The sequence below is a fragment of the Podarcis muralis genome, chromosome 11 (genome assembly GCF_964188315.1).
Source record: "Podarcis muralis chromosome 11, rPodMur119.hap1.1, whole genome shotgun sequence".
Taxonomy (NCBI): domain Eukaryota; kingdom Metazoa; phylum Chordata; class Lepidosauria; order Squamata; family Lacertidae; genus Podarcis; species Podarcis muralis.
In genome coordinates this window covers 27862465-27889137 of record NC_135665.1, presented here as the reverse complement: position 1 = coordinate 27889137, position 26673 = coordinate 27862465, and the positions used below count along the sequence as shown (strand labels likewise).

The 26673-nt window shown below is 38.7% G+C and overlaps 1 protein-coding gene across 7 annotated transcripts in view; it reads left to right on the top strand.

Annotated features, from left to right (window-relative positions):
* The window catches only part of PAM (peptidylglycine alpha-amidating monooxygenase), a 121050-nt gene that overhangs the window by 49244 nt on the left and 45133 nt on the right, over positions 1 to 26673 (top strand). For 6 of the 7 annotated variants that reach the window (XM_028749435.2, XM_028749434.2, XM_028749431.2 and 3 more), the window contains exons 4-11: positions 2344 to 2401; positions 9573 to 9660; positions 14799 to 14884; positions 15710 to 15793; positions 20641 to 20689; positions 22523 to 22590; positions 24026 to 24106; positions 25152 to 25228. In XM_028749435.2, coding sequence (XP_028605268.1) covers positions 2344 to 2401; positions 9573 to 9660; positions 14799 to 14884; positions 15710 to 15793; positions 20641 to 20689; positions 22523 to 22590; positions 24026 to 24106; positions 25152 to 25228 — 591 coding nt within the window. Of the gene's footprint in view, positions 1 to 2343; positions 2402 to 6452; positions 6515 to 9572; positions 9661 to 14798; positions 14885 to 15709; positions 15794 to 20640; positions 20690 to 22522; positions 22591 to 24025; positions 24107 to 25151; positions 25229 to 26673 lie in introns of those variants that run through there. The other variant, XM_028749433.2, reaches the window with a different exon arrangement.

The window sequence follows — 26673 nt, the reverse complement described above, 5'->3', positions numbered from 1 at the left end:
AATCTCAAAGTCCACCATAAGTGTATTTTTGTTTAATCAGTGATCCAGTTTGAATGTAATGATAAACATTACATTATATAGATACACGCATGTGCCTAAGGTTTGTGTGTTTTTCCTTCTTGCCTCGTCCAATGCAGTCACAAAGAAGAGATTGGAACTTACCAGTTAATGACTGTCTATTGTTGCATCCCATCCCTGCCTACTCTGCGATTAATCTTAAATATAGATAGAGAAAACAAGGGAACTTTGTAAACTATGGTTTAAAGTTGGCTTATTTCAACCAGCCACAAGACTTATCACTGTCTGTCTGGGTTCAGACATAACATTTCACTGTGGTTAGCTTAAAACAGAAATAGAAGCTTCCAAACTCTTCCTCAGGAGTTCAAAATTCTCACTAGAGGGGGAGAGGGCTGTGGTTCCTGAGCTCACTGTGATTGGTCTCATGACAATGAACTATGATCTGTCATTGTATCCAGATTGTCCGTCACTGGTGGCAAAGAAATTTTAGGAAACTTGTTTAATATGTTAAATTTCTGGGGGGGAAATGGCAAGTGTATTTGCTACTTCTGCTGCTGCTGCTGCTGCTAATAATAATAATAATAATACTCTTGCACATTTTCCAGTTCAAAACTTTATTAATTCTTGCAGTCCATGGGGAGTTGAATGGGACTTGACATTATGGTGCAACGGAAAGAGGCAAAGTTGTAACATATGTAGAAGATAAGCTTGCTGTGGTAATACAGTACCAGAATATAGAACTGGAAGCTGCAGAACAAATAAGAACTTCATTTTGGGGAGGCATTGAGATCCTTTGGTCCTCCACATGTTGTTGAGCTACAACTCCCACCAGCCTTAGCAAGCACAGATGAAGGGAGTTATAGTTTAGCAACATCTGGAGGGCCAAAGGTTTAAGGGAAATTTTTCTCTGATTTATTCTCTTTCGCATATATAGTTCCTCAGTTCCAAATGCCTTGTATTGTATATAGGATGACCTACACAAACAGTTGTCTTGCTTCATGTTTAATATTTCTGCAAAAATTTGGAAGGGCAAATACATATGGCTGGAATTCAATTATTTTGTGTCTTCTTAAAAAAAAGGCATTTGAATTGTGGACTTCAGCTCCATTGTCTCTTAAAAAGCTTTGGCTTTTGAAACAGTAGCAACTTGCAGCCACAAAATTAGCACAGGCACTTGTAAAACGTGGGTCATGCTGGCCCTACACATCTTGCATTTCACGGCATTGTGTGACTGCTGGGACTTGTGAAGTAACTGATGTCTGTGCAGGGTTGTCATGTTCCAATTTGTGCTGAAGACGGTTACAAATGTGTGTCTCAGCCGACTTTCCATTGCTTACTTCTAAGGGAAACATTCTCTTGATTAACTTTCATTAATGTTAATTGAAGTGAGGAGCATACAGACACAGTTATGGATTTCCATTCTTGGTATTCTCTATACCCAGAGTGAACTACTTAATTATGTTTAATATTGTATGAGAACAAGGGTATGGTATGGGGAGGATGTGTGACTTGGGAATATGTCCTCTACCTTGAAGTAATATAGATTTGATTATTCCCCCCGCCCCCCTGGTATTATCCAAGTGCATATCTGTAGAGAGATTTAGCAAGGGCTTAGAAGTGCATTTGGGGCAAAATCCAGCCTGGCTTTGTCTTGCTCCCTTTCATTTCCAGGGAAATGCTTACACGAGGAACTTCCTTGTTAATTACTCACTTTTAATGTACTTTTCTGCTGCCCCCTGTCCCTGGCAGCCCACACAATAAAATCAGAATGTGCTGTATAGTATCCTTGATTTGCTTGCCACTAGAGGATACAGTTCCTGTGTTCCATTGCATTAGCCCCAGAGTACAGCTATTGCACAAAATGACTACTGCAGGCTGTACATTTGTCTCTTAGCCTGGAAGCTGTTGTCGAGTGTGTGTATTAATTCCTCAGTAGCTGGCTCACCAATGTGCTCCTGGCATCAAAGAACTATATGTAGAAGAGCATTGAGGACCCAGCTTACCTATTTTAGCCATTTTCTGATTAATATAGTAGGTTTGCTTTGTGTAAATTCTTATCCTAGCCAGAAATGCATGCCCTCTAGAAATACTGATTATCTAATATATGATCTAATATAGAAGTAAAAAGTATGTTATAGCTAGTTTATCATTAGTTTATCATATAGGCATACTTCTACTCTAAAAGTTATTTTAGCTGTTTTCAAGGTCACCTGTTGCAAGAAATGTATACATATATGGAAGGTGAACTGTTTGTGAAATTAGCAAATTTTGACTTTTTTGGGGGGAAATATGCCTAATGTCTTTTCCCCTGTTGTGTCATTCCAGTCTGATACCTACCTTTGCATGTCTGTCCGTTTACCAGTGGAGGAGGAAGCCTACGTAGGTGAGTACCACCTGAGTGTCGGAAAATCATGGACAGAATTGGTGAAAGGCTTGTGTTGCTTCCCCTGTAGCTTAATTTTCCCCCCATCAGAATTCCTGTAATACATTCATCATGTCTAATGCAGAAGCAAAACTAGAGGGAACCACTTAAGGTGGGGATAACAAACTGTATCTGGAGAGACTCGTGAGTAATAGTACTTAAGGAGCTTCATGTAGATGCCTCTGGCAGCTGGGCTGTAGCGCTCCCATTTGTAAAGTATTGGCTTTCTGTCTGTGGCTGGATACTTAATTCCACTCCATTGCACAAGCTGTTTATTTACCTGCTGGTACGGGCTGTAAATCTCTTTGCACTTACAATAAGCGCTAGGTACAGTAAGATCTTACCTGTTTGCAAAATATACTTGCTTTATGTTGAGGCGTGGATGAGATGACAGGCAAATGACAGGCCCTACCACAACACTATATCAATGTTTAATTTAAGTAAGTAGGCCACTGAAGTAAGCACCATCTGTTTAGTGTGTTCGCTCCGTAATGTTCATTTTTTATTCCATTCTGCTTGCCAACAGTTACCTTCACTAGTAAGTGTAAATAGTAGAATGGAAATTTACAATGAAAGGGTAGAACCTAGAAAATCGTCACTTGTTTTCAAAGAGATTAGTTAGCTCTTAACACATTTTAACTGTGTGTATGTGTATTAGGTAGCTGATGAGTGATAAAGGTTTGGCTTTTTCCATATGCGTTGAAAATGCGATTAGGAAACCACTATCATTGTATCACTGTCGTATTGCCATTGGCTTAAGGCAGCCTTGCCCACCCTGGTGCCCCCTAGAACTTGGGGACTACATCTCCCATGAGCCCCAGCCAGCATGGCCATTAGGTAGAGATCATAGGCTTTGTAGTCCCAAAACATCTGGAGGACACCAGGTTGGAAAAGGCTGAGTTAAGGTAAGGAGAGTGCAATTTTCAAAGGACATGACATCTCTACTTTCAGCTGACATGATTTGGGGACATCTTTATTTGGTGTGATATTTAGTAATTATATTACTGTGTTCTGGTTTGGGGGCTCTGAAGAGCGTAATTTAGGTCATAGGCAGCCTTTAGAATTTATGCTTTGTAAATCAAAGGTTCAGTTTGAGTTTCCATAGTAAGGCACTGAAGGATTAAAGAAAATAAGAGATGCCAGCAAAATGTAGTGGGCATGTGCCTGGAAATTACCTTTGAGGCTCATGAAGCTCACTGAAAGGAATAGGCAGGCTATAAAAGGTCCCAAATTATTTTCTGGCTTTGATTTAAGAATTTCCAGCCCTTCCCTTGTCTAACACTCAAATCCCCTTCCTAAACTTTCCCCTTTTTATTTAAAAGCCTCAGCTATATTGGCCAACATGCAGTGCATTGTCTGTGAAATAAGAGGAGAAAGATCTGCCTCTTCCATCTTGTCCTTGTCCAAGGTGCTGCTGAACACATCAGGATGGCAAATCCCAGCAGTTCCTTGGAGCTGTAGTTTATGCTAGGGCTACCACCTTTGCAGAATTGATTTTGGGATAAGACTTGTATCCAAAACTACTTCCTTTTGCCTTCCTTCCTGGACAAGGCTCATGTAAACCCCTGAGACCACCCCCCCAGGGTATAGGGTGGTATAATAATAATAATAATAATAATAATAATAATAATAATAATAATGGGCAGTTTCTTGTGAGTGTAGGTAGTTTTCCTGTGTCTTGTATTAGGGATGATTTAATATTATCCAATCATTCTTGATGCAGATATGGGGCAGAATTAGCAATTCTATTTCCAGTTGGAAGGATGGAATTCCAGAGTAGTACTTTATGTAGAGATATAGTGAGTAGCAGCTGTGGGGGGCTGCCTTTGGGCCCCTGGGAGCCTTTAATGATCTGATTTTAATCATTATTTTCATGACACAGAAGCAGTTCTCTCATAGCACATAATTTGGGACTTCTGCGCCAGTTGATTTTTTTTATTATTACTTGGATCTTGTAAGATAATTTATTCTATCCAAGTATTTAAGCAATTGTGTGTTTAGAGTTTCTGTTAATTAAAACACTGCAGCAATTATTCTTTAGGGTATATACTGTGTTTAATTTATGATATGTCTACTGTTCTGTGAACTGCTATTTATAAAGACAAAATCGGCATGAAATACATTGTACAGTATTGTTCTTTGGGCTTATTTATAGGCTGGAAACAGTCCTATTAAGATCTAGTTAGGGCTAAGCAAATGGGTCCTTGAGGACAACTATTGTTCTTAACATCTTTTGTAAGGAGTGCACTATCTGAACATTACAAATTAAAATTACTGAAGAATTTAGTTAGAGAGAAAAGGGAAATACAAAATGTTCATATCATAGTAAATAGTTACTAGCAAATATATAGAGAATGCTGGCAGTAAGAAATTTCAGGTTGTACAATAGTGGGACTCTCTATATTTTTCATGCCACCTGGTCCAAACCAGAAGTCACAGTAGAATAGGCCCTTCGGTGTTGCAGCGCACAATCTCTTCCAAATAAACCTGTGTTTTTTAAGGCATTCATTTTTTAAAAAAACAATGACTAGTTTTACAATCCCACACACACTTAGTAAAAAGTAAGCCTGTTAAAATTAATGGGTTTTATTTCTCAGTGAATGTATTTATGATCAGGTTAGATGTATGTTGCTTATTAATATAATTTTAAAATACTGCAGAAGAAACTATTTTAAACGCTTTCATGCTTGTTGAATCATAAACAATGTATAGATTGCTTCTGTCCAAAAATGTCTCCTCAGAGGTAAACTGAGCTGGACTAAAGTTATTTCATTCCATATATATAAAAGTGTGGTTATATAGTAGACTTTCCTCACATAAGCAGGCATTAAGCTTTGAGTATGTGAATGCAGAAGTCTTTTGAGTGGTGTATAAGATATCAAACTTTCTGGTTAATCGCCGAAGGTATTACTTTATTAGCTTGACAAATAGACATGAAAAGTTATCTAAAGAGAAGGTGATTTCCCAGCAAAGCAAAAACTGAAATAAAAGCACACAAAGGATGCACCAGAACGTCAGTATGTGCCATTGAAATTGGATATCTCCAACATGTTTTGAATCCAGTGTGCAACATCCAGTAGTCACATCCTGCCACTGGAACGAACCTCTGGTTCAACACGACTCTCCTTTTCTATCTTTTCCTTCACTCGCCCTATGAAGTGTGTAGGGTTGACGAAGTCCCATTGCACAAGCTGAAGTACTACTTGTACAACATTGGATTTTGTCTGTACATTTTGCTAACCAGATACATTTTGTTAGTTGCTACGGGTAGGCTGTAACTTCACATACTTACTGATGAAATAAATGTAGTTGCTAGTCATAATAATATATGTCTAGCATCTGATTGTCCAGTGTACAGCCTTTCACTTAGAGCCCATTTTATTAGATGTGCAACACTGTCCATTCCAAGCCTGGAAGATAGCCATACATCTAACTAGCAATAGTAAGCTCCTTGGTAGGATTTTTTTAAAAAAGCATAATACAGTATTTGACCTTTCCCCTCAAAGTTTTTCTGCTGCACAATGAGACAGAATATGTGTAAAATATATAGAGGTGTGCAGTGGGGAGATATAAGTGTTTTTCCCCTCCCTTTTGTGCTTCTGAAAAATTAATATTTTCCCATCTAGTCTTTTAAATGTTTGATTATATGGGCAAATAGCAAAGCAAGAGAAGTATTTGCTGTATTGTGCAGGTTTGATACAATCTGCTCTTTACTATTGAACTCTGCTGATAGCTAAAGGGTATACTACCGACACTTAGAAGAATTGTGTCTGACAGCAAGCCACTCAGCCAGGAAATTTATCTGTCATTCTCCTTCCCTTATTTTCCACGCATATGGCCAACAAGTAAATAAATGTGGTTTCCCCCCCTTACTGACTGATGGTAAGCCACCATTTGTCAAACAGTTTCATACAAACAAGATAGGCCCTATTATAATCTGAAAAGTGGATGGAAATAATTTGATGATATATTGCATTTTTATTGCTTTACTTGACTCCATAGCTGCAGGATTGTTACAATAGAAATCTTTATTGCTTGGTGATACTACCTTTTGAGGAAAACCCATCTAAGTTAGTAAGTGTTTATACATTTATGCCTTTGGTGGCTAATGATATATGGTCAATTTTGTAACATGTGAAAATGATTCAAGTTGCCTGATCTGCAATGTGTGATTTGCAGAAAAATAGGACTCAAATAAATGAACAATAGTTGGAAAGAATTTGCCTTATCGATGGAAGTATACAAGCTTTTTTACTACTGCACTGAGAGAGAGAGAGAAAGAGAAAGAGAGAGAGAGTCCCATTTTTATCCTGTGTACAAATAACTAAACTATTAATGTACTGTGAGCCTTAAGATTTGCCAATCTTAATGGCAAAGCAAAAATGCATTGTAGCATTTAGTTGCAAGAAAGGAGATTCCATCTAAACATCAGGAAGAACTTTCTGATGGTAAGAGCTGTTCATTTGTGGAATGGACTCCCTAGGAAGGTGGTGGACTCTCCTTCATTGGAAGTTGTTAAGCAGAGTTGGATGGCCATCTGTCATGGATGTTTTAGTAGAGGGTCCTGCACTGCAAGGGGTTGGACTAGATGACCCTCGGGATCCCTTCCAGCTCTACAGCTGTACAATTCAATTATTCTGTAAGATATTGTCAGGGAACTGCCATCGGTTCAGGAGGGAGAGAGGAAAAGCCGGATGGATTACAGAGAGCCCCCAAAGATCGTGGAAAGCAGCTCCTCCTCTGCGGGGGAGAGTAACCACACCTCCAGTGGAGAGGAGCTGCAGGGTTCGGAGGACAGACTGGGTGTCAAGAAATTACTTCGCTGGGGAAAGTTAAAGCCCCGCCCACTCACAGATTCTGCCAGTGAATGAGCCAGCCACGGGAGAGTGGCGCTCTGGACAGATAAAGTTTATTTGCATCAAAAGCAAGGCTTCACAGCCGAGCAGGGAGGTATTTGCCTGCTTGTTCTCGAGCAACCCCTTGGAACCCTTACAGATATGAAACCAAATTTCCAGCTCCTCCACCCCACCCTTCCACAATTTTACAATGCTTCCTTTCCTAGTAGCTAGAAAATGCATATGAAATTTCAACAAATTTTACCAGCATAGTGGTTTCTAGAATAGTGAGTAAGTTTGGCTGTAGTTTAAGGGGAGTGGGTGGGATGAAGGGAGGGTTTTTTAAAAACAAACTGTAGAAGGGGACCCTGAATTAGTCACATTATATTTCACTACATTGGGAGATACGTAGAACACTGATAAATAAATACATATAGAGTGATATCCAGTGGTGTGTGAGAGTTTCACTTGCACCGTGGGACTTCCCTTGCCTATCTCCCCACCCCCACTGGCAGCCCCCCAGTCATCCCGAAAATCTGACTTGCATTAAAATATTCCATCAAATTATACTGTTTGGAAGATGGTCTTTTAAAAGGCAATGGGAATACAAATGTACCCCTGTAATGGACTAATCTAAAGTTGAGGGAGCTTATGACAGGAGTGGCTCAACATTGTCCTTGCACATAATGCTAATATATAATTTCTCTTGTGGATGAAATACATTTTAATATTTAACATTCTTTGCCACCCTTTGAAGTCTTTTGGCCTTATAGTGCTGTCAGTAAACATCACAGTTAGTGAGAGCAATTGGAAAATGATTTTGTAGCATCTTCAGTGGATTGTAAAACTCCAGCTGTCATTGTAGAATTGAGTCTACCTTATTAATGTATTCATCTCTTTTCTTCCCCCCCCACCCCTGGAATATTCCTTTGTTCTGCTAAACTTCAAAATGCAAAACCGGGGGCGCAATTGTAAAGTACCAGATCTCCTGTGGTCCTGCTCCTACTGTGCCATTAGAATTAAAATGATACACCTCAAGAATCTGCCCTGCTGCTTCCTAGTTAAAGAAACTTAAAATGCTCTCTGTCACTGAAAAGTAAAACTATTGATAAAGCTACTCTTGTTTACCACCTTCAAATGTACTCCTCCCTTCTTCTTTCTTCTCTTTTTTTGGTGGCAGAATCATCTGTGAGACTTGAGTTTCATCTACAGTAGAAACTAAAAACCATGCTCCTTGGAGTTATGTTGTTTACAGTAGTTGTTAAAATGTCTTTGTGTATTTCTTCTTCCCCTTTTATATTTAATTATTGGTTAAATGTACATATTAATCTACATTTTTGGACTTCATTGTTTAGTAAGATCCAGAAAATTATTAAACAGTCCCTGGACAGGACCTCACAACTCTATCTCCTAAATTTCTTTTTATATCAGAATAAAGATGTAAGTGGAGATCCCCCAAAAAGGCCTTAATTGGACATTTATTAATGGCAGCATACTTCACAATCCCCAAACAATGGAAGGATATGCATGTTATTTCAATTACTTTTTCTTATCAAAATGTTTGGTACATTGCCTATAAGGAAATGCTTGCACACAAACTTAGAGCCTTACATGGTGTTTCTAAAATCAATAAGTTCATTAAAATTTTGTTTGCTTTTATAAAACACACACAGAGAGAAAGAAAATGATGTTAATCCCCTCAATCCCAATATACTTCCATTTAGAATTTGGAATAATTATTAGACTTATTAGCTTCCTTTTTGCCTTTGAAATATTATTTTGATATAATGATCTTTTTGCCTCATTACTGAAAAGTTACTTTTGTATGAAAATTGCATATGAGTACTGCCATCTCTTGGAGCAGTGAATGTTTGGAGAGGAGGAACTTGAGTAGGGTATTCTGGTATGTTATCATAGTTGTATATTTTACCCGCAACGAAAAACAATAATGATTTCTTTAAAATGTACATCTTAATTAGTGTGTAACAAAAGCATAAGAAAAACTTAAACCAATTTTTTTTAAAAAAGTATCATGGCCAATAAGGCATATTTGCCTGTTTTAGAAGTAAAATTGAGAGAGCTGAAACACAACTTGAGATATTAGCACTTCATCCTTGCTGCGATTTTTTATTTCTATTCCTGCTGTGTCGTTATAATGAGCACAGCAGCCCACAGTGTATCTCCATTTGCTGTTGTATGAATGAAAGAGAGCAAATAAGTGTCCTCTTGCAACTTAATGTAGAACCATAAAATGTACTGAGAAAAAGACATACTTAAGTATCACTTTTGTCTTTCAGTTGACTTCAAACCTCATGCTAGCATGGACACTGTCCATCATATGCTGCTCTTTGGATGCAACAATCCATCTTCAGATGAAGATTCCTGGTAAGGAGCACAGGGTTGTTTTCATGGCATTGGCTTCATTTGCTACCTGTGTCAGACGTATGGTTGGGAGGGGGTGTAGAAGGCTTGATGAATGCATGGTGGGTATGGTGTTTTCAAAAACGTTCATTCTGTCGTTTCTGCAATTTGGGTTGCAGATTTTAATCAATAGATGTATCAAAGCAGGCCTAGTTGATCTGTGACTTCTCTGATAAATTGAAGGAAACATGAAAATTTATAATTAAAAAAGCAAGCCTACCACTCTTTGCTAGGAGAGATGCCCATTTGGATCCTCCTTTCCACCCCCACACATATTACTGTAGTACACTAGAGTAAAAACAGCCATAGTAAAGCTGATGTTGATTGCGATTTGTCCTCACACATTTTAAACTTTCCCCTATGGATTCATTCACTAAAACTTAGTTGATTGATTTACTGTTCAAACTGATGAAAGGTTGTAGCCCCCAATAAAAACTGTAACCTCAGTGCTTCATAATGGGAAGCAAGTTGCAAATTTCTACGTCTTCATACTCATCAATAAGATGTTGCTATTAATAAATCAGAAGCAGCTCTGAAATACCTTTTAAATTTTGATTGGGTCATTAATATTTGAAAAGGACAGTCTATAAAACAAGTAACCAGAAATGCTAACTTGGCCCCAAAGAGTTATGAAATCGGAAAGGTGTTCTGTTCATCTATTACTGAAAAATAGTTCATGTTTAATTGAATTTTATACTGGAGTCCATGTGCTCATTTAAATATTCTTACACAATCTTACACAATCCTACTATTTTGTAATTGGTAAACTTACCTTGGATAGGTAAGTTTACCAGTTTACCAGTAAGTTTACGCATAGCCTTGATTTTTGCTTTGTCCGTTTCACAGGTTTATTTCCTCCATGTAGGTTTATTTGCAGCATAGAGGTTGTATGATTTGCACATCATGGAAAGCTTGGATTCCTGGCTTATTGTAAGAAGAATCCTTGTGTGCACAGCCCACATCTGTGAGCAAGTTATCTAGGATGGTGGCATATAAACCCAGCATCCTGGTTTGTGCTCTCAAACTAACTTCTAACCCTGGCTTATGAACCTGGTTTGCTGGGAGCAACCAACCAGGATGCCAGGTTTGCACATCATGGGAAGCCAAGCTAAATTCAGACATCCTGGTTTCTTTTTACCTGCTTGCAGAAAAGGAGGAGGTGAAGCAGGAGTGAACAGGCTGCATTGTTAATTCACAGTAGAAAACTGTGACGTTCATGGGCTTCACAATTACTATTAGTTTTTGCCAGTTGCAATCACCCCACCTCTTTCCCTGCCCTATCTTTTGCCTTCACACTCCATGTGTTTTCTACTACACCAAGGTTATGCCAAGTTCTCCCTTCTCACATAGTGTACTCTTGTGCCCCAGTGGACACGAGACATTTATAGCCATGCTAGCAACTACTGGTAGCACTCTGGAAACTACTATGAAATTACCCAGATTCGTTTTGTTCAGTCCCAGAATACAAAGATTGGTCTGCTTCACAGTTTGAAAGCATCTGCTCTAAACAAAAGGAGAGACTTGCACAATCCTAGCCATGTCTACTCAGTAGTAAGCCCTGTTGAAATCAATGAGACTTGCTCCCAGGTAAATTGAATCAGGGTTACAGCTTTAATCTCTCTGATTGTAAAGACTAAAGTCTGTTTCATACACTACTGAAGTGTCAAAGTTGATTCTTCCACGTGGCTGGATCCCAAAACTTTCCAAAAGCATTTGAATGAACGGTGAACATAACTGTGTCCGTGTCTACTGTACCATGGGACAGTAGCTCTGAGATGAGCTTTCCAGCTGATCTATTTATCTAATGTGATTCCTTCACCCAAACATGACTGGAGCAGTGTGGGGACCAGGAAATAACTGCATTTTATTAATGAATAACTCCATTCCATATTGTAAATGACAGTAGGAAAGTTGCATCTTCAACATTTCCTTGAAACTGCAGATAGGTTTTCTCCTTCCATTTTATCTGTGGAGGTCTGTTGCTATTAAATTGAGATCCAAAATGTGCTGCTTCTTTTTTAGTGTTTTGTGAATGTTCCTAAGAAAAAGTGTGAAAAAGCTGCTATAGTAGTTCTCCTAGACATTCTACCTATGTGGAAAAAATAAAAACACATTTGATGAATGACTGTGATTACTAAATCTCATTTAAATGCAACTCTACCTAATTCACACTTTCTCATTCACACACACACACACACACACACACACACAGAGAGGGAGAGAGGGAGAAACATAGCCATTTTTCAAAATTAACACATCTGTGAATTTTGCAATGCAGTTCTCCAGCCATATAATGATTACAAAAATGCATATACTAATGTAAAGTATGCATATAATATATCTATTAGTAAAAACCACAAGAAAAATGATTTGTAAAAATGTGTATGGGGGAAATTGCATACAAATGTCAATGTTGAATTGATTTTTATTTGACACCCTATATCAAAGAAAATTCTACTTCTGCATTTCAGCCACTTCTGAGGGAGGAGTAGTAGCAGGGCACAACCTATGGGAGGAAATGGCCCTTTTACACTGGTCCTAAGGCTTATAGGTCTTCCAATGTCTTTGAAGTATTTATTTATTTTCTTGCCTTTATATCACTCCTTTCTTTTGACATGAAAACCAAGGTGAGTGATATATGTTGCAATGGAAAACACTTCAGATTGGGACCAGAAATGCACCAGCAGCTATTGAAGCTGAAATAGTAGCGGGGTGATGTGCTTCCCCAAAAAAATCTCACTCTGTTTAAAACAGTTGCTGCTGCTTTTTTCACTAATTGAAGTTTCTGGATGATTTTCAAAGGCAGCCCCATGTCAGTCCAGTAGTCTATCTTGATTTACCTCTCCACCAGAAACTTTGCACAGCACTCTGTTACAAGCTTTTTGTACAGGTAGTTCTAATTCTCTTCTCCTCCCCACTCCCCAACTGATCAATTTGAGCTTGCGACAGTGCCTTTTCCCCTAAAGCTTTTTCGGCAGGCAGGGCATGGTATAAGTGAGCCCACTGTGACTGGCAGCATTATGTAGGGTTCAAAATACTTCTGATGACAACATGGTTTATCCTATGGTGATTATTCAGTTTGGTTGGTTAACTGTGATTTAGATAATACTAAACCTGATAAACCAATGATTTGACTTGGTATAAAATCGCTTCCTATGTTGCGTGTGGATAGGTTTTTTATTTTAAAAATTGAATTGCTAGAACAGAAGTTAATTGCTTTCATTCTTTGGAGGCATAGCATTGTAACTCATTTTGGAAATTTCTTTCCAAACAACTTCACTATAAATATATTGGAAGCAGCTACTGACATAGCTGAAAAAGTTAAGTCTCTTTCCCCCACTAACTAAGAATGTATTTATTACTTTCTCAAAAGAGATAAAATCAAGGTTATCTTCTATATGGTCAGCCCAAGGGGAAATGCCAAGCTTTTTCTAGTGGGAAGAAGCAATGTTCAGTCTAATTAACCTTGTGATTCTAAGGGCTAAATTCTTGTGGTATCAAAAATAGATCTTCAACCACGCTCATCATGCCATGGTATATATGAAGAAGAGAATAATTCATGCAAATGTCACATGGAATGATAGATATTTCATCATGTGGGGATTAGTTAAAATATTAAGAATTATACTTGAATATAGGAACATAAATCATATTATAATAAATCTTGCATAGTCTTCAAGTCAAAATACAGGGTCTCTAAGGGTTTTTCTTTGTTTCTTTTCTTCTGCGGGTGAATTAATTGTGGGTGTAATCTAAATTAAGACACAAGCTCCCAGGACCATTTTCTGTGCAAAAACCACTGTAATGGTTCTTGAGTCCCCGTGGATGGGCACAAAATTTCAGGATGACAAAATTCTAAGCCAGGGAATTTCATGTTTGCAGCAGAGTTTAACATTCAGCTGCCCGAGAAACTATTCCACCCACAGTAGATGCTCATTTGTATGGGAGCTTCTGAACATAGCAACCTTCCTTAACTGGCTGCCATGAGCCCTCAGCATTGTTGTCATTCGACATGGGGCGGTAGACTAGGACTCAGGAGGAGGACGGGACTGAATGGTGGGAACCAGAGTTGGAGAAGGAAGGATCTCCCCTTTCCACCCCAGCTTCAGTCCCTTTGGAAGGGGATCAGGGTTCCTAGCTCTCCCCTCCAACCTTCCTGAAGAGCAGAGAGCCTCAATACAGGTTGGGAAGGGCTTTGATCAGCTGAGGAGGAGGCTGAAACAGAGGTGGCAGCGACTGAACAGAAGAGTGTAGCCTTGTCACCTAAAATCAAATGCCACCTTCACAGGTGGAAGCTCACATACTCATGGAGTGCATGCTTGCAATCTTGGTATTCCTGTAAGGCAAGGGAATATTGTGATTGAGCACTCCATGCCTTGTCTTTAAAAGCTGGTGGGAGGTGCGGGGAAACTTGTTGGTGCATCTTCATTGCTTGAACATCTGAATTGTGACTTCTGAGTGCTGTGTCTGCTGCTGACCCTATACTGTTAAATAACTTTTCTTTATGTACAAGTATGAGCCTCTGTCTGTGCGTGTTCGGCAGGAGCCAGGATAGTGGCTCGTTTACATTCCATTTTTAACACCAGTATTGGACTGTGCTGCCTAAGCCCTTAATCAAACAGCAGCAGGTTGCACACACAGAGAGAGCTATGTGTGAAGATTCTGTGTGCTTGCCTGTAAGCTAGCATGGCATAGTGGTTGGAATATCCTGCTAGGGCCAAGGAGATCTAGATTCCAATTCCATAAAGCTCCCTGGATAATATTGGGCTGGATACAAACTCTCAGGCTAACCTACCTTAGATAGTGAAGATAAAATGGGACCATGTACACCGCCTTAAGTTCCATGGATGTAAATGCAATAAGTAAAATATTGACTGCCAAAGAGATGAGTGCTGGTAAAATGCTGGAGGGAGCAGGCTCAAAAGGTAGTGTAAATTTTAGAAGAGGAGTTAAAAACACATTGAGAAGCATGATTACAAAGGACATTCTCAGCCTGAATGTAGTGTTTGTGGTGGAGAATAATGTTAACTGCTTAATGTTCCTAAAATGAGAGAGATGCTCAAGCCAAAATAAAAAAACTTCCCGCTGTGTGTTTGTTTCAGGGACTGTGATGGAGGAACATGCACGGACACATCTAATATTTTGTATGCTTGGGCAAGAAATGCACCACCAACAAGACTACCAAAAGGTATGAGATCTTTCACACTATGACATTCCAAATGAGCATATGGTAGTAAGGATGGACATAAAATGTTTTCTTTGTGTCTCTTTGTGTGCGTAAATGTGTGTGTGTGTGTTAACTTGTAGTGACTTAAGTGCAATGCTCTGTATGTCTCTACTCATGGTTATTATTACTTTCCTTGGGAAGAATGGTGTTGTTCCTCTGGGTGAACTACTGCAAAAGGCTGTGCGTATTTTGGTAGCTTCCCGGGCTTTTTAATATGGAACTGAACAAATGTAATTCCACAGCAAACTTGTCTGCTGCCTTCTTATTACGGAGGAAACTTTTATGGTTTGTGAATGATGGATTGTTGGTGAAATCTATTTGGTTTGCAGCAGGATTCTGTCAAGATGATTCTTTTATCTTGTATTACACCAAGTAAAGTTCTGTGTTCCATATTCCCACCAACAGTGAACTAGGCCACTGTTGTAAAAAAAGAAAAAGAAAAGACATAAAACTTGAGATATCTGGTCTGTCTGCTTCTATTTGCTCTTCTAGCTTTTCATAGCCAGAATGAATGCATAACTCTCAGTTCCAGTGTTATATATCCCTTGAAGGGTACTTGAGGAATGATTCCCCTAGCAGAATACATGTGAAAAACGTTACTTGTGCTCTCTCTGTTTTAAAGTTATCAAGGATAATAATTTGTCAACTTCAGTTGTTAATATGAACATTGTGGGATTTCAATTTAAGTTAACTATTACCCACTGTTATTATTTTACTAGACTATTGAAAATACACAAGCATACAATTTATTGAATTTCCACTTGTTGCTTTTTGTTTCGTGTTAAGGTGTTGGATTCAAAGTGGGAGGAGAAGAAGGCAGCAAATATTTTGTACTCCAAGTGCATTATGGAGATGTTAGTGCATTCAAAGGTATGTATGGTCTTTGGATATGTTAATGTGATGATATGTGTAATAGCTATACTATAATAAGCCTGCAACTTACGTGATGTCTATGTTCCGGGGATCACGCCTTAAGCCAAAATCATATATAGTCCAAACACATTGGGTGCATTGGGATTGCCAAAGTATTTTTTCTTGGATGCCTGTTCCTTCCACCCCCTTTTTAATTAGTTTTTTTTTTGCCAAGTGTGTAAAGCTGTGCACAAGTCAAATGCATGTAAGTTGCGGGCTTATGTATATTTATATATTTGCACTGAATGCTGCCATATTCTCGTGGCTGCAGACAGATGGTACTGCCAACTATAGGATGATGAAGGGAAGCCCAGGTAAGCTATAGAGGGTCATCCAGAACAGACTGCAGCAGCAGCAGCCACCCTGCTCCACTGGCTGCACTGACTACCAGCCCTGGGACCCCTTGCCCCACGTCCCCTCCCCACCAGCTGGCATGGGAATTTGCTGTTGGCCCTGCCAACTTAAGATGATAAAGCTGGCCCAGGTGAGGCCAGCTTTTACTGCAGGAGCAGTATTAGCACGGAGTGGAGGAAGGCACCTACTGCCTGGAGATTGTCCGCTGCTGCCAATTAGGATGAAGTCAGACTTGGTAAGGAAATGGATTGATCCCCAGGCCAGTTGCCAAATCTGGTCACCTTACTCCTCCCAGGCTGATGGGTCATCCTGCTTGGTTGCAACAGTTGCATGGGGTGGAAAGCAGAAGGTCTAAGCAGTTAGAATGGGGCAGGAAGGGGTTGTTGAGTAGCTCGACCCCCCACCCCCTGTAAAAAATAAATAAAACTAAAGTGAGAAAATGGCTAGTTATTGAGACAGGTTACAATAACAGTGGCAGCTTAAATGTGTTCTAATGCAGACCCTCCTGTATTTTAAATAATTTGGAGGTCATCTGATTTGAAATTGGTGGTATTTCTGACTATGTAATCAGGAAATTCAAATAGTGTAAACATCTTTGTCACTACCTCCTCCTTCTCTGAACTTACTGTTATGGAAGGTAGTATGCATGGTTCCCAGTAGGTCAATGGCAGCATCTCTTTGAGTGTGCAGAAGCTGTTTCTTGAGTTGGCATATATTGTGCATTAAAATTCCCAGCAGTTTATTAATGTAAAACTCATAGGTATGACACCATGCCGTTTGTACTCATTTCATTAGTGATTTATCTTGTGTTCTGACCTTTTAATTTTTAACAAGGAAAAATGGTTTCCGGTTTAGGAATTCCAAGGCCCCCTGTCTGATAATGACAGCAACCTACCAAGCCCTGTTGCTGGCCAGTGGATGCCCCCATCAAAAGGAAGTTAAATTGCACTGTAATAGAGCTTGGTAGATTTCCCTCTCCCCATCAAGCTTCTGTCTAAAGGCCAAGTTTGCACTGGCATGGCTACAGCATAATCTTTTAACATTTTGTTTCTTGGCCCATTATTCTTTGCTGCAAAGTCTGTGAACCTTGTGCATTACATACCATTTACAGTACATAAGATTTCTTCCTTCCACCATAATCAACATAATAATTCCAGTTTGGAGGATATGCATTGCTTTATTCTTGAACTGCCCCAAATGCACAAACAGTTAAAGGGGGGGGGGAGTATCCCCTGGCAAGTGATTTCAGCAAGCTGTCTTCATGGAGTTATCCTTATTGCTCTATTTAGCAATATCCCTACCCAGCATCAATTACACTATTTTCTAGAAATCTGACAAAATTTAAATTCCTGATGCATAACAAATTATTTTGTGTTCATCAGTCTTTTTAATATAACTTACATTGGTTCCAATGCTTAAAAAAAATTAAGCTGCAAAAAAGAATATGTTCTTTTGTATAAGGATATCTTTTGACCATATTAAATTGGTAGTTTCTATTTTCTAGTTACATTCATGGCTTTACAGTCATCCTTTTTTCTACACATGGTTTTTGCATAGCATTTCATGTAGTGGAATGCAAAGTTTAAGATTAATTTTTTATCTAGCCAGCTTTCATTTTCATAGTTGTAAAATATATTTAAGAGAATTTATGCAAGTACTTGCACTGCATTTCAGTCATAGCAATCATATTCCCTAGTTTCAAAATTATTTGATTATATTTCTTAACACTGGACAAATTTATAGTAATTTTCATTTGTACTATTTTACAAACTAGGCAAAAGTGGAAACTTTGTGTTTCATGCTTCCATATTTTTGAACTACACTCCTGGAACAATAAGCCTTATCTTAGGGTATTTCAACTTCGTAAACCTTTTAATGTATCTTCTGAGTGGCAGTTACCATTTATTTTTCTCACTGATCAAAGAATTAGAAGCTGATATGCATATCACAGTGGATTTTGCTATATACACTCTGCAATCCAGAAGTGCTATTAAACCACACTAGTAAGCACAGCTTCTTGTTTGATCTCTGTTGGAAGCTCTGCATAGAAAATCAGCTTTGAAAGAAACCTCCTTCTGAGGTGGGATGAATGCATTTTCCTCTCATTGCCACAGGGCAAATGGAAGCTAATAATTTATTTGTCCTGGAGCAATGTGTACTTGCTCTCTAGCTGAAATGCAAAATCAAAGGAATTATTCTAGGCTGAGTGGCAAATAGGGAAGATGATTTTTAAGATGGGATGTAAGGATTGCATTGTGTCTTCGCAATCTGCTTAGCTGATGCAGCACTTGCCAAAAAAAGCAAATGTTATGATCCCATTTCTTCCAGCTTATCAAACCTGCTGAGTAGAGAGCTCGTTAGACATGACCATTTTGGGAAGTGGATGTCTAAAGTGATGGAAAGTAGGCCCTTATGTTGGGAGATTCTGCCAGTGTGAAAGGGAATTCTTGTTGATACATCATAAATATTTAACACAGGGACAACCGTGGTGTTCGCAAAAATGAAAGACATGGCAGTTGATCTCACATGCAAGGCTGAAGCCTAGCCCAGATTTTGCTTTTGCTTTAGCACAGCAAGCAAATTTTCTGAAGTTCACAATGATGTGTGAGTTTAGAGAGAGCACAATTTTCCTTGGGTTTTTGCTTGTGATGTCTAGCTTATTCATAGAGTGCATTTTAGTAACTCCAGATATAAAGGCAGCCGTACTAGCCGACTTGCCCTGAGTGCTACAGCATAGTAGTCTAATGACTTTGAATAAAGTAGAAACTGCTTGACCCTATTTTGAGCGAAATGAGTCTGCCCCAAATGGGTTGAAACAGAAGTTGTTCAAGCAAATATTTTCTGCATTCAGCTTCAACTTTGCCATATTTGTTAGTTCTCAGTAATTCTGCTATGTATATAAACACAAGTTTGCATTTCATTTAACATAAAAATATGTGCAACACGTCTTCAGGATTTTTTCTTTTTTCCTTTGCATGTATACCCGTTTTTAGAAAAATCCTCCTGTTTGGTTGGGTGTGGATTTCATAAAAGCCCTAATATCCTAAAGGACACATCAAAAACAAATAGCTGAAATATACAATAGTGAGTTTCAAAAATGTTGACTCTGAGGAAGTGCCATGCAAGTCTTCTTCAGTCTAAAGCTTCTTCTCTGACTAGTGACGTTTGCTGCTTCTGGTGACCACCATCCATGGTTGATTGGAATTGGACGTTGTTGTTGCTGCTGCTGCTGCTGCTGCTGCTGCTGCTGCTGTTGATGATGATGACTATGCCCCATCTTTTTCCTTGACAGGGACTCCAGGTTGCTTACAAATAAAATAAAATAGAAACACAGCTAAAATAATAGTGGGGAAACAATTACTTGTTACCTTCCACAGATTGCAAACCGTTGGTGTGACATCTCTGACTGGGTGTAAAATGAAATCAGTCCACAAGATTATTTGAGGAACAACGAGATTGTAAAGTTCTCAACTTTTTTTTGTGTGGTTTTTTTTAAGAGCACTGCTTTTCCACATATCTCTGTAGTGAATGAAACTCCTTAGTGATTCATCTTCCCTCCTGATTTGTTTCCCTGTACTTTCCCTCAACTCACCTCGCAACTCTCCCAGTGTTGGGTGAAACATCTTTCAGCATTCAATATGAAAGGAGAAAGGAAATTAAAAAACAGGGGGTCCACAGTACTTAGCAAACTTGGAACCATTGGGCTAGATACTTTATTTGTTTAGCAGAAAACTACTGACCTGTTATACATCCAAACATCCAAAAACAAGAAGTTTTGCATACAAAAGAAAAATGTTCAACATTTGTTGTTGGATGCTTTGAATGTCTAACATAGACACTATGGGCTGTATCCAGTGTTCTTTGCCTGCCAGTTGCAATGACTTTTGCACTAGCAGACAGGTGAGTTTTAATGTTGCAGAGGAATCCATTGCAACTGTTGTGCTAGCAGAAACCTGTTTGCTCAGCAGATCAAAGTTACCAGCAACCAACTTAAGTGCTCTCTTGCGCAACAGTGTTCCAGCTGATGCAAAACATTTTTGCCAGCAGAACAAATATACTTTAGCTTAGCACTGCATTGGATATAGGCGTTTGTGGCAATAAAAATATTTTGCACCAGGAAGAAATATGTCTTCTAATGTTTTGCCTCCCTGCTTAAAATATATTACTTGATTTTCAGCACGAAAAATAATAATCCTATTTGGTTTTCAAAATATAATTACCAACTTTCAAGCTTCTGTAGTACAGTATATAACATGCATTCTTCATTTTATTTCAACACTGAAAGAGAATTTGATGCAAATGTGTCACCGGCACAGCAGAGTGACTTTGTTATGTGTATAGCTTGTCTAATAAGAAAATGTTATGCAGAAAGCATTTAATAATCACACTCATGTATTAACCGGAAAAATGCCAATGCTTCTACTTAACATCCATTTATATGTTTTGTGCAGATAAACACAAAGACTGTTCTGGTGTAACTTTACATCTGACTAATCAAAAGTAAGTATATTTCCAACATCTTTCATGTCGGTTCCCTGCCCCCCTAAAATCTTCTTTTGAAGAGATCAATGTGAACTTTGTCAGAAAATTTATGAGAAGAACAAAACCTTATGTTGACCCTGGTGTATGCTGAAGCATATTGTTAAGGGTTTGAGTGTGTGTGTGTGTGTGTGTGTGTGTGTGTGTGTGTTTAAAGAGACTAATTAACATCTTCACATTTACTTCAGAATATATTTGATTCTTAAAATTGAGAAAAGGCAAGTTGGACTAAGTGAGATAAACAACTAGTTGACTTTCATGTCTTGGTAAATCAAATGTTTCCTATATAATGTGTAGCTGCCCAGAATATTTTCAGAAAGTCTTGTATATCACTCCTTTTTCCCTCTTCATATTTGATTTTTAAAAGTTTGGATCTATCCATCTCTGTTTTTCCCTTGACAAACCCAACTTCATACTGGTGTTGTTTATTCCATTCCTCAGATCCCAATTTCTTTGAAGTTGAAAGTTAGCTTGCTTCCCCTTTCCTTCCCCCCACTAAATTTCACATCATATGAACCTTTAATGTGCTCATCACATCTCCTTTGCCCAACTGATTACTTCAGCTACTGAAAGGATCACTCTGACCTGAATCATGCATTCAACCAAGGGTGGAACTGCAATAGCTTTGGTGAAGAATCAGCTGAAACCTTTCCCTCTGGTATGCACTGAGCCCTCTCACTAGTGCCTTTTCGAGATTTCTTTCTCCACCCCCCAGAAAAATCCATGAAGCAGCCCTCCACATAGATAGGTACTGAGAAAGAGGCTTGGGGCTGAAACAGATTATAAATGTGTGGTCATATTTAAAATATTTTTTAAAAGATAAGCTTTTCAGTTGTTGGGGATGTGCCCAATCAGCATCAGAAATGTTGCATCTTAACCCTTTCAAAGTTTTGGAGATCCACACTTTGCACACTAAAGGAGAAACAGGAGTAACTATGTCTGTTTTTCTGTGCAACATCTCTTAGTGCAGAGGTTTTCAACCTTTTTGAGTCTACAGCTCCGTTGACCAACTACATTCTTTCTGTGGCTCCCCTGTGGGGTCAGAAGCCTAGTTATGCCACCCCTTGCCTGCAGAGCCAGCAGCCCCTCACCCCTTTTTGAACACCCTCCCTTGTGGAGTATTCCCTCAGCCTCCTTTCCTCCTCCCTCCCCTTGGGAGTCCTCCAGGCAGCAGTCGCTGCCACCCCTAGTCTCTGTGCCGCTGCCCCGACCTTCCAGGACTCCTACTTGTCCATCCACTCCCAACAGGCTGGTGGACTGGCTGGGCTCCCTCTCCTACTTTCTTGCTTACTCCAAGGCCACCACAGCTCCTGGCAACCAGCACCTGCTGGCCAGCCCCAGAGAGACCATTCACCTAGGGAGCTTGTAGCCAGGGCTGCTGCAACAAACAGCCACAGAAGCCTTTGGGGGCCAGAGATGTGAGAGGGCATCAGAGGAGGGAGGAATGGGAAGAGGGACAGTGTTGCACACAACGTCCCTATCATTCAAGGCACCCCAAGATGTCATGGCACACTGTATGAAAACCACTGTCTCAGTGTAACATTTTTTTTTATTTAACAAAATTTATATTATGCATGATTGTAAGAAAAGCTCTGTATAAGTCTCCGTACAATGGATAAATATGTAGTATCCTACTAATCTGCATGGGGTGTGTGTGTGTGTGTATTTGTATTTGAATTCGAAAAGTGCTGTTTCAGTTCAGCTATTTTATTTTAGAAGGAGCCATATAATAAGTGATTGAATGTATTTGATTTGAATTTCTCTCTCCTTCCCACCCCACTTTCTTTTTTAAAGGCAGCCTATGATTGCTGGCATGTATCTTATGATGTCCATGGATACTGTTATACCACCAGGGGAGAAAGGTGATTACAACAACTCCCTCCTCCCACTAATATGTGCAACACTTTCACTGTAGGATAGAAATTCATAGGAAATGTGTTATAAAACCTTTGATTAATACTGGAAGTAGTAATGTAACTTGTATATCCATTTCAATATGTAGCAAATTATAAGCATATTTTATTATTAGACACACCAGCAGTACAATTTAGGAAAACAGATATCATTTCTTTTAGACTAATAAATTTTAAAAGCATTTCTTTTGATTTTTTATTAAGCACAAACTCCTTTTAAACCAGTAGTAGTAAGTCTACTTTTTCCAAAGTTTGAAATGAAGTGTGTATATATAGAGGAACTGCATGTTTCAATATTTAGATAAATATATATTTCTATTTTTGTTTCTGAATTTAATGTGTCCTGGAATGTATATTGCTGATAGAAGTTTTTGCTTGAATACTTTTTGTATGTGTGTGTTTGTGCATGTGGTAAAGCTGTTCCAAAATGGCGTAACATGCATCTTTAATTATTACTGAAACATCATCAGCATTTTAATATAGCAAATGAATAACAGCTTGGAACATCTTTTTTTCCAACTACTCTTAGATTAGTATCCAAATTCCACTTACACTTGGGAATTTGAAAACTATGCTCTATTGTTGATGTGGATGGGCCTTGGGTAGCATTCTCTCTCTTCCCCTGCCACACACCCTTGTAGGTATGAGTAGGAGGTTGGAAGCTTTGCTTCTTTTAATGGACCACAGTTCAATGTTATATCTGAACCCAAAACTCTGCTTAGTCTTTGCTGAGTTTTATTATTGAAATGAGCTGGTTCATAAACCAAGTAATGAAATAAGTTTAAGACTACGCCTTTCTGAATTCTACTGTTAGCTAAAACCAGAAGTGAAAGCTTCTGATTTCATCATGGACACACCTAAGGAGAAGAGAGGTGAACACAAGCCTCAGGCTCATTCATGTAATGCAGCCATTGTGGTCTTTCGTGATCCCAGTGTTAGACCGTTATCTAATTAAGAATTTTCTCATAAAATTGTTGGGGAACACTTGTTTGGTGTTTTCTTATGTGTGTTTGCCACAAAATATTTGTTTGAAATGATCTGTTGTGCCCCACTCAGATTTCCCTGTGTACTCCAGTACACATGGGAATCTGCCACATGTTTCGTATATAAGGAAACAGCTGTACCATGTATATGAATTGATGCACACACAACATTGTCCCAGTAGAACAGTTCTTAAGAGCAATGTGTCAGTGAAAGACTATATGCCCATACTAATTTTTAGATGAATGAGTAGAGTCAGTAATTTCGCACACTACATTTCACATTGATGTACTTCTAATTAGTGGTTTGAGTTTTTAATTGCAACAATAGTTCCAACTAGCTGCTTCAACTTCAGTATGTACATGCCCTTTCCCCTGATTTCCTTATTTATCTCTTATGACAGCGGTTAATGCAGATATTGCTTGCAGTTATAAAATGTATCCAATGCACGTGTTTGCCTACAGAGTACACACGCATCATTTAGGTAAGCCTTTTCATTTATTGATAATTGTCTTTTCAATCTGGGTTTGCTGTAATCCATATTAACTCATAATGTCTGAATTGAATTACATAGTGTCAAAACTTGTCAATCAATTTAAATCTGAAGAACAACAGAAAAGCCTTGTATAAGCATGTTTTATACATCCAGTTCCAAGCTTATACAACGCATAAAGTGGCTAAGGCAAGGTTGGGAAATGTGGCTGTTGAAATGTGTTGCTGCTCTCCAACTGGCATCCAGTCTGTATGCCCAGTGGTCAGGAATGATGAGAGCTGTAGTTCAACCAAGACTGAAAGGTTGTAAATTCCCCATCCTTGGCCTAAAGGCATGTGATTTAAAGGTGATTGGGGGTTTTTTTTGGGGGGGGGAATAAACTGAGAATTTGGGGCAGAGGAAAACAGCACACTCAAAGCAGATTTTAAGAAACTAATGTGAGCTCAAAGCCAGCCATTAAGAATAGTATCAACTGTTTTTGCAAGATTTTGTGCTTCTTTGAGAGAATTGAGTTGGACAGTTGTTGAGCACCTTCTTAAAAACAGTTATAAAGTGAGGCTCATGCCTTAATTTAATCCTTGTCATTCATTCATATACACACACACACACACACACACACACACACCCCTTCATGATGTCCATTTATATATAGACAAAAGCAATTTTTTTCCAAAGGAAAGAGCATTGTTAACATACATTATGAATAAATGTGTGTCGCACCACATCACATGATGTCAGCTATGTTTTCAGCAGTTTGAAAGCTGGGTGTGCTTTGGGGGGAAATGGTCTGGCAGGCCGAACTAAACCCCTTGGTAGAGTGGCCCATGTCTGACATATGTTTGGGTGATAAATAACATAAAGCACTCAAGCATCTTAAAGTTTTTAATTGTTTAAAAACACAACCAGCAAACCAACTTTTTATACAATCTTTGAATTTATTTGATGAAATGGAAGTAGCATAACTAACAATCTGGGGGAAAAAATAATTATCTTGCTAAACATGTGATACTTATACCCTTATAATTTTATATTTCAGGAAAAGTAGTAAGTGGATATAGAGTTAGAGATGGTCAGTGGACGCTGATTGGCAGGCAGAGTCCTCAGTTGCCACAGGTATGTTGGGCTGATGTTTGGGTGGCTAGGGTTAATATGGAGAAGCTGGAAGGTCTAAATCCCTTTCATTGTGTTTCTGATATTAGGTTCTTGAAATTTAAATGGACACTTGAATTTGCAGTTTAAGCTTGGAAAGACTGAAATTTCACACGTTACATGAATTACTTGGGGTTTAGGAAGCTTTAAGATTTTTTTAAATGGACAAAAGTGGTACTTGTATGGGGCCAGTTCAGCAATCAGTAGCCCATCTAGTTACTGGCCAGAGTCTGGCAGCTGGACTGAGTAGTCAGAACATAAGTTTTTTGTTTATAATTTTTAGACTGCTTAATATAATCACAATCCAAAATGTGGTTTATGTAAAAACAGAATAAAAATAAAGCAACAAAATAGAGATGCATATGATTTACTGCAACAACTTAAGCATTGCAAAACACTCTGCGGTAAAATAAAACTTGTGACCTATTGAAAGTCATAGAATGGAAGAGTTGGAAGGTCATCCAGCTAACCCAACTCCCTGCAATGCAGAAATATTTCACCCAACATGGGGCTTGAGCCCACAGCCATGAGATTAACTATCCAAGGGGTTCAAGTAAAGTATTTTTATACAAAAAAGGTGTAGAGGTTATAATTATTAGACTTGTCATCAGATTCCTCTAATACAGTATTATGTTGCTTGTAGGTCGAGTTGTTGCAATCAATCATATGCATCTCTAGTGAATGAGATCATGATTTGCTGTATTGTTTTGGTGCAAACGTATGTCAGATCAGCTACTAAAATTAGCGTGACATGACCATTTTTCATGCTTGCAGTATCCCTTTTCCTTTTGCAATATAGAAAGGAATGTGATGAGAGACCCAAGATTATTCTTAAAATGATAGCCCATTGTTGAAGGCAGAGAAACTTCAATCAGTTGCCACAGAATCCAACACTGACAATAACATTACAGTGTTTCTGTTTATCATAATTTTAATAGTTTGTCATATTGTTATCAAATGCAGATGCGATGAGATGATTTCTTAATCTAGGTTTCTCTTGCAAGATGCCTGGATGCCTGCATGAGTTTCACCCTTGCTTGAAAGAAGAGCAGTCTCACCTCTCTGAGCTGCTGTGTGTCTCATAAGGAAGATTTGTGTTTTAAATGTGTTGCATGCTAGGCATTGTAGAACTCTCCTGCATTGTAAAACAATAACCAGTGGCTATTTATCTTGCCAGTAAGTCAGGCTTATGAAGTTCAGCAGACTCCATGGCAACCAAGATGACCACTATGATTCATCTTGTCATCAAATGAAAATCAGTGAATCAGATGAAAATCAGTGGAAATATAGAGAGTGCATCTCTAGGCAAGCTCAAAATACAGAATGGCATCTCTCATTGCTGGAAAGAGCACTGGATATTTTACCTGACTGTGAATGTTAATGTAGCCACCTTGATTTCATGGCTGCAG